Source organism: Tupaia chinensis, unplaced genomic scaffold, assembly GCF_000334495.1.
Source record: "Tupaia chinensis unplaced genomic scaffold, TupChi_1.0 Scaffold144682_1, whole genome shotgun sequence".
Taxonomy (NCBI): Eukaryota; Metazoa; Chordata; class Mammalia; order Scandentia; family Tupaiidae; genus Tupaia; species Tupaia belangeri.
The window spans coordinates 406,925-415,342 of NW_006204543.1; the positions used below are offsets into that span (position 1 = coordinate 406,925).

Sequence of the window (8,418 nt, forward strand, 5' to 3'; positions counted from 1 at the left end):
AAAGCCCCCCAAGGCCGCCCGAGCCCCCCCGCCCCCCAGCCAGTCCCTTGAGTGCCGGCTGCGGGTGCCTCGCCTGCCCGGCCCTGGCACCCACGGCTGCGGCTGGCTTCCTCGTGAGCTCTGCACTAAGTGTCCCTGAGTGCCAGGGACTGGACATGCCCTCCTCCCAGGCGGCACGCCCTCTGGGTCGGAGATGTCCCCTAAGCAGAAGCCCCAGCACCCGGGGCCAGCTCCCCAGTCTGCGGGGCCCAGCACTGCTGCACATCCGGGATGCTCGCCCACTCCCAGGCGCCTGGGCCGCCTCCCGCCACCTCCTTAGCTTTACAGCCACGGTCCTGTGCAGCTCCGGCCAAGACCCGTGGCGTATGTGGCGTGGCATGGAGGACACTGCCTCATCTGTACTACCTGCAGGGTCGTGGCCGAGTGCGGGCTCCGACGGACCCCGGGCTGCTGGGCGTGCCCTCCAGCACTGCCTCTCCTGTAGTCCGGGCTGCTCTGCCTCTTGCACTTTTATTTGAATGGTAAAATCAGCCTCTCAATTCCTAAAGAGATCCAGATGTGCAGACTGTTTTAAATCTGTAGCACGCTATTAGAACCGACACCTTCATGGTATCGAGGCTTGGTCAGTGAATGTGGTACAGGTATCTACACTGACGTAGGTTTTCTTTCACTCTTAGCAGTGTTTTGTTTTCAGCGTACAGGCCTTCGGGTTGGTCTTGTCAAGGTGATCCCCACCCAAGTACTTTGTATTTTGACGCTATTTAAGTGGTAGGTTTTTGTTAAATGTCAAGTTCCAGTTTTCTGTTGCTCATACACAGAAATACAGTCGGCTCCTGCCTGAGGTCCCTCACACGCAGGAGACTGCTGTCCCCCAGGACCTGAAAGGGTTGGTGGGCCGTGGCCAGACGAGTGGACTCACTGCCGACGTATCAAGTAGCTGGAGGCTTCGCCCGGCAGCCCAGAGCGCGCTTTAGGACAGCACTCCGTGGCTGTGCCAAGACTGAGCGTGCTGTTTTCTCTGTAGACCTGTCCAGCCCTGCCGTGGCTACGTGTCTGACGGGCAGTGTGCCACGTGACGGGCAGTGTGCCATGTCTGTAGGCGCTAACGCCCGGAAACCTGTCTTCCAGGTGGTGGAAGTTAAAGGCCCCAACGACCGTCTCTCGCACAAGCAGATGCTCTGGCTGGACGAGCTGCAGAGGCTGGGCGCAGACGTGGAAGTCTGTCACGTGGTCGCGGTGGGCGCCAGAGGCCGAGGCCTGAGCTAGAGCCGTGGAGCTGGGACTGTCCATCGTAAACCAAGACCAGACCTTCAAAGGCAGAAGCCGGCTAGGTTTATTTAGTTCGAACTGTCACCAGCAGTCACAAACCCGCCGAGTTTGTAACCCTCAGCCCTGTGCAGGGTCTGCGCCCACCTCGGCACTTGCCTGAATGCACTTCTTGATGCCACGTGGCAGGTACCACTGTATTTTCCCATGAGAGACAAAGACTGGCCCCGACAGGTCCTCATGCTGTCGTCTGCCTGCCCCTCGGCCAGCAGGTCACGGCACACGTGTGCGCCAGGTGCTCAGAGGCTGAGTGGAGCCCTGAGCCTTCCCACGAGGGACCACTCTGCCGTTACAGCCGCACTGCTGTCCACAGGCCCTAACGGATGCTTACCGCCCCCAAGTCCATTATTTTATTTCCTTTGCATATTAGTCCCCTTTGTGGTTTTTTTTTTTTTTTTTTTTTTTTGCTATAGGGCGCGTATGCTCACCAGAGAGACAGAAAGTGAGAAGTCACCCTCCAGGGGGATGGCCATGCCGCAATCCCTTCCTCATTCTCCTCTCTGGATCTTGAGAGCACACACATGCACTCACATGCGCACACCCAGCGTGAGTTTTAAGTCACCAGGTCCAGGACATGAACCATGGTTGACTACTTGGGAGCCCAGCGACGTAGCCATTGTGCCGTCTGCTGTTCCCCTAATGACCTTTTGAAAAGGCCACAGCCTTGCTGGCTATTTTAGCTGAGGCGACTGTGAGCTGTGCAGAACAGCTGGGACAGAGCCCAGCGAGATGCTGCCCATCTTCCGGTTTCCTCTGAGAACAGCACCAACAGTGTTTCTGGTGGGACTCCTGAGCATCTGTGCCCACTGTGCACCACCTCCCGGAGGACAGAAGCAGCTCCTGGCTGGCCTGCACGGCCCACGATGCACTGGACACTGGGCTGTCTGCCCTGGTGCGCTCCAAGCCCTCAGACTTGGTGTCTGCAGCTGGAGGGCTGTTTACGCATGCTCTGTCCCAGCCATGTGGCCCAGACGCTGAGTGCCCAGGTCCAGGACAGCAGGAGTGCTGCGTGGGTGACACCCATGGACACGTGGAAGAGGCCACCTTCATGCACTCTGTGCCTGGTCACATAGGTGAGCTCACACTGACCACAGGCGTGTGCTGTGGCCGCCGTGTTTAGCTGTCAGGACTCTGCACATCGGGACCCTGGAACAGCAAGCCCCCATCTTCCCGGACAGCCCGCCTGCTTAGCTCAGCCGTCACTTTTAGGCACAAAGGTTTTCGCCCTCACAGGGTCTGGCTGCCTGAGTTGCTGCTGCAGCAAGCAGGCTTTGCTGGAAGTCAGCAGCTCTCACCCCATTAGAGCAGGCCAGACCCCTTCTGTGAGGCTGTGCATTTGTTTTGGACACTGGTTTCCATCGTAAAGTCACACTAAGACAGCAGTCCCGGGAAGCAGCCCACAGCCTGTGTGTGGCCTGGGGTGCAGGGCTGGAGAGGCCATGCCGCCCCGACAGCATGCACAGGCATGAGGCCACGCCGAGGTCCCTTTCCACTAGCAGTGACCCGTGCCGAGCAGCTTTCCAGCAGTCTGACCAAAGGCTGTTGTTTCTTACCTGACGTGCGACAAACAGGCAGTGATCATGACACAACCACCGCCTGCCAAAATAAAAACTCAGCTCACGACGTTTGGTTACATGCAGATACACACATTTCTACTTTAAAATAGTGTCAATAGCACCTAATCTTTAAAACTTGGGAACTAAAATCACTCCGGGAGTTGTGATAGATGTGTGAGGAAAGCGAGTTTGGGAAAGATCAATGCTCAGTCTGAAAAGTTCCCTTGAAACAATGTTTAATGACCATGGGCAGTGCTGCGGGGCACTGGGGGCAGGACAGGCAGGCCTCAAGTGGCTGCTCCCATCAGAGCTGCAGCTCGGGAGGGATGGCGATGCCCGAGCACAGCCCTCAGGCTCCCTTCAGGTTTCTGCGGTAGGGTGTGCTCCAGAGGGGAGATGGCCACACGATCCCTCCTCCTCCATTCTCCGAGGTGGGTATGCACGTACATGTGCCGGCATAACTGGGGCTCGGACTGTGGGCAGCCATGTGGGAGTCCAGCACCATAACCACGCCACCCACACTCTAGCCACAAGTTGGCAAAACATTGGTGAGTTTCCTAAGACATTTAAAATGATCTGTCCTAGTAAACCAGGTAACATTACTAAACAATCTTTTAAAAGAAACACTTCAAACAGAAACTGACTTTCTACAGAGTGCTATGAGAAAACCTGCTTCAGGAGAGGAGACATGCCAGCTAGACACTCCACTACAAACCGCCCAAATCGTAAGGTGGCAGTTTCAGGAAGCCTTAACAGTCGCACGTCCAACTTTGGAATGAAATGGGGTGGGGTACCAGGTGTGGCTGTGGTGTGAGGCCTGGCTTGTTACTGTGTGCCATCCAGGGCCAGCAGCACAGCTGGAGCACGCACGTCACCTTCTCCCCGTCCCCGCGGCCGGCGGCCAGTAGCGAGGGCTTCTGCACCTTGCTGAGATGGCTTCAGGTAGGGAGACGCCCCTCACGTCTGTCCCCAAGCACAGACTCCTCCGCAGGGAGGAGGCCCTGCCAGGACCTCAGGCTGCCACGTTGCTCACTCCTGGCAAGCCCAGGTCTCCCTGCAGACACGAGCCCCACCCAGAGCTAGGGTTGCCCCCCAGCTGGCACCCCTCGGCCACTGTGCTTGGGGGCTCCCGGCTGTTGGTGTGAAGCTTACGTAAGGATGTACTTCTATACAACTCCCTTACCACAGTGAGGTCCCGTCACACACACTTGCTGCTGACGGCAGAGGCGCTGTTAGGTAATACCTCCAGCAAGTGCTGTAACGTCAGTCCGTGTTCTTTTCAGATTTTGCTAGAGGGTACAGCGTGTGTCACTTTAAAGTTAGTCCCATAAAGGTAAAGCAAACTCCTGACTTCAAAACACAGCAGTTTGAGGTCCTAACCAAGGTTTTCTTTTCTTTTTCTTTTTTTGGAGAGGTTTTTGCTATAGGGCATGTGTACTTGCCAGAAGGACAGAGACAGAAAGTGAGAAATCACCCCCCAGGGGGATGTCCACACTGTAATTCCTTCTCCGTTCTCCTCTCAGGATCTTGGGCACACACACACACATGCCCGGCGTGAGTTTAAGCCACCAGGTCCAGGACTTGAACTTGCAGTCACCTACATGGGAGTTCAGCGACATAGCCATTATGCTATCTGCTAGTCCCTAACCAAGGTTTTCTAAAACAACAGATTCTGACCTGGGAACACAGAGCCCCCGTTAAGGGGGTTCAATGAGGAGTCACAGACACATGAACCGCTTCTAAAGCCTCTGGGGGTTCGGGGTCACACCACTGATTCTCCTGTTGCCTCTTCCTGGGGTCTCAGGTAACCCTCAGAGGTGGCAGGCGGAGCAGGCGGACCTCACAGGGCCAGGACCCCGAGGAATGAGCAGCCGGGATGATGGACTGAAGCAGGGCGGCACGCTCCGATGTGGTTTCCAACAGCAGGGCAGATCCCGACCCCAGCACCGAGCTCCGGGGCTGTCGGACAGCCAGCCAGCTCAGGGGGAGGACGAGGGACGCCCCTTCACGCCAGCCGCTGCGTTCAGTCCTCGCTGGCCAGCGTCTCCGTAGACAGCCAGATCTTGGCACCACCGAGAAACTTGCTTAGCGGAGTCCCTGAAATGCTCCTTCTGCACAGGTTTCCCACAGGAGAGAAGGGGAACGAGGAGGACAGGAACTCCGGCGTCCCCGCGCTGTCGTGGGGGCCGCTGGCTCTGAAGTACGTGGCCCCCTGGACCGGCTCTGCGCCGCAGACCCCCAGAGGCCCACCCTGCTGCTGTCGGAGCCTGCTGCCCAGCACACGCACCTCGTCCGCAAGGACGGAGAGCTTGTGGAAGACGGTGATGGGGCCCCCCAGGTGGATCTGGGCCTCGGGGACCCAGCGGAGGTAGCACAGCTTCCACAGTTTGACGTGCGTCCCTGAGAGGCGTGGAAGCAGCGCCCCGTGCAGGTCGACTGGCTTGGAAAACCACGCTCTCAAATACTGCTCCGTGTCGTTGTCCTGGCCATGGCTTGCATGAGGCGGGTCTCGCCTCGGCGGCAACACTACAGAGTTCCTTCTTGGAAGTCCCTCGTGGTCACCGAGGAGTCCGTTTTTCAAGGAGGATGGGGCTCCTCTTAGTGTGGAGCTGTAGCTTTTCTGCACAGAAAAGTTTTCAGCATTTTCTTAGGGTCCCCCTTTATGAGTGAACAGGGGCAACCCACCCCCCAGTGTGAGCACACTCAGCTGCAATCCCAGCCTTAGGACGCTACGCCCCTCCCTCGCAGCGCCCTCCCAGCCCCTCCCCTGTCCCAGACTCAGCCTAGGCTGTGCGGACAGCCGGGGTGGAGGCGAGCTAGTGTGCTAGCGGTCACTAGCTCAAGGACACATTCCCAGGACGGGTTAGACCCGGCCACATCTAGGAAGAACGGGGAGACTGGATGCATTCCTGACTCAGCACTGTTCTCTGAGGCCGACTGGGGCTTCAGGGGCCTCAGACACCGAGAGTCAGCAGTTACTCCCGTCGGAGGGGAGCTGGCCCCAGAGCCTGCGCTTGCTGTGCTCTGGAAGGGTTGGCGGGCCTGTGGCACGTTGCTGTCTGGGGGAGTCATTACCTTTGTCCGTTTAAAGGCCCTGATGGAGCCGTTCCGTATGGTGGGCATGCTCTTTCCGATGTAGAAGGGGTTATGGAACAGGGCACGGTCCTTCGCCGTGAACTGGAGAGACCAGTCCCAAACTGAAGGGAACTTCAGGCCCTTCTCATCACCCAGCTGGATATTTCTGCTAATAGCAAATTCCTGCAAAATCGGACATCGCGTGAGTGTGGCTGGTTGGCACTCGGGGTTTTCTTGCCCGAGCCGCTCCCCCTGGGCAAGCCCCCCTGCTGTGCAGGGACTGTTCCCATGGGCCACGCGACCCACAGGGCAGCGATGGAGTGCAGAGCCTCTGCCCTGTGGGTGACGGCCCTGCTGGGAAGCCGAGGCAGCTGCGCCCCCTGGTGGCCCTGATGTTGCGGAGCAGTCCCGCTAGGCAGCGTCCACACGTGGAGCTCACCACTTCCCTCCACCTTGCTCTGCGCTGTGCCAGGCCTGGCATGCGTGGCTACCCCGGGGCCCTGGGACGGGACAGGGGCAGGAAACACTGCACCCCAGCTCTGCAGTCTGAACTGGGAACGCAGCAGCAGCCTGCATGCCTAACCTCCATGCCGCGGCTCCAGCACACTGATAGACCTCTGCAACCCTCCCTGGGGACCGCAGCTTCCACCTGTGCTGGAGCGCCCCAGGCCAGGGGCTTACACTCCTACTCAGAAGGTGACGGCATGTGACATGACCGACCCAGGGGATTCTGAGACCACGCGCGCGGCGAGGTGCCCTCTAGAATCAGGCCAACAGCCCGTCTCTGAAGTACCTGCTCCACAGACTCTGCACTTCTGCTAAGTCCTGCTAGAGGGCGTGGGCAGAGAGAGGCAGAGGGTAGTGAGAAACCACCCCTGGGGCTCCACGCACAGCCCCTCCTCTTTCACTCTGCTCTCAGATTTTAGACCCCGTGCACAAGTGCCTGGTGTGGCCCAAGCTGCTGGGTCTGGGACCCAAACCACACAGCCTGCCACGTGGGATACAGCTGCCTTCACCTCCATGCCAACGGCTGGCCCACGCTTTGGGAGCAACGTCATCTGGCAGAGCCTTTTCAGTGCCCAGCCCAGCTGTGCGCACGAGCACATGCCAGACGGCCGGGCAGTAGCCCTGCATCTGTGAGCGCTGGCCAAGGAGAAGGCACGCCAGGCACGACCCCCACAGCTGTCTTCCAAAGGACCTGTCCCAGCCAGTGGGACACAAGCACTACCACCTGGCCCACCCCACGTCAGGCGAGCTGCACGGCTGCGGCCAGAAGGTCACGACACGAGAGACCTGCCAGCAGTCCCTGTGCCCGCCCCGTGGAAAGGAGAGAAACCAGGAATTGCAGCTGGAAACGGTGGTGGGACAGGTAGCCTGCGTCTGCTCCACGTGCGAGCTGTCGGGCTTCAGCGAGCCGGAACAGAGCTGGGGGCACGCTGGCTTACCGTGCTCTGCTTCACCCGCTGGTGGGGTGAGTTGAAGAGGAAGGTGCCGAACAGCGGGATCCGAGTGCTGTCGTGGAGCACCGCCAGGTAGGTCTCCGTGAACTCGAACGCTGCCGGGTACTGCTCCAGCAGCTGCCACGTGGCATCCAGGAACAGCAGGAACAGGGGACACTGGGAGGGGACAGGCGGCTCAGTCACGCTGCCCCAGCACGCTCGGGGAGCTCTGCGCTACAGCCGACACGGGTGGTGCGGGGAACATCTGGCACCTGGCAGGCGAGGCTGGGCCCAGGACGTGTGAGGACGGACGCTGCAGCCAGCCTGCCAGGGAGCGCGCTCAGTGGGAATGCTTGAGCGCATGGCGAGCAGCCTGCATGTGCAGAGGGGAGGGCAGTGGGCGCGGCGTGGCACAGCCCTCGGCTAGCACCTGCACTCGACTTCTGGCTTACTCTGCTGGCTCGGCATCGGGCCGTGTCCCCAGGTTTCAGAACAGCTTGGCACAGGCCCCTGGACTGCGCGGTGTACCCCATCCCATGCCCGCCCCGTGCAGCTCCTTCAGTGCGATGCCTGGGTCTATGGTGTGCCTGGGGCACGTTCTGAGGACCATCAGACCTGCCAGGGCTCCGAGGTGGCCGCTGCCCCACAGCTGCCCCACTGGCTCTTCACACTGTCCACTCGTAACCCACGTGCCCCAGTTAAGAAAAGTGACCCTCATGACATCCAATGTGCCTGTGACCTGCTCTGCACCTAGCCAGGTCTGAAGGGCCCAGCCCCACCCACTTACAGAGCCCTCGCTGACACACTGACCGCCAGCTGGGCTTGGCCAAGGGACGTGGATCTGCGTCATGCCGAGCTCACCCAGCCCCAGGGGCCGCCTGACATAGTGCCGTGATCACGCCAGGGGCTGCAGGGACTGTTACCTCCTTCTCCGACCTCTTCAAGTGGCTGCACCTGTCCAGGAACTGGTGGCCCGCCATGACCCACTCCTTCTGCACCAGACTCTGGAAACCAGGGACGGG

At 59.6% G+C, this 8,418-nt stretch overlaps 2 protein-coding genes across 3 annotated transcripts in view; one reads left to right on the forward strand and one right to left on the reverse strand.

Moving 5' to 3' along the window:
• Nucleotides 1-1,534, forward strand: part of FAN1 (FANCD2 and FANCI associated nuclease 1) — a gene marked incomplete at its 5' end in the record, with an annotated part of 13,188 nt that extends 11,654 nt beyond the window's left edge. The window contains one exon of the mRNA XM_006167282.2: nucleotides 1,129-1,534. Within this exon, the coding sequence (XP_006167344.1) occupies nucleotides 1,129-1,266 (138 nt within the window). The remainder of the gene's footprint in view (nucleotides 1-1,128) is intronic.
• Nucleotides 1,535-4,403: 2,869 nt separating this feature from the next.
• The window catches only part of MTMR10 (myotubularin related protein 10), a 47,031-nt gene continuing 43,016 nt past the window's right edge, over nucleotides 4,404-8,418 (reverse strand). For both annotated transcript variants that reach the window (XM_006167238.3, XM_027767802.1), the window contains exons 13-15: nucleotides 7,403-7,573; nucleotides 5,958-6,140; nucleotides 4,404-5,502 (exon numbers count right to left, since the gene is read on the reverse strand). In XM_006167238.3, the coding sequence (XP_006167300.1) occupies nucleotides 4,906-5,502; nucleotides 5,958-6,140; nucleotides 7,403-7,573 (951 nt within the window). In that variant the 3' untranslated portion in view covers nucleotides 4,404-4,905. The remainder of the gene's footprint in view (nucleotides 5,503-5,957; nucleotides 6,141-7,402; nucleotides 7,574-8,418) is intronic.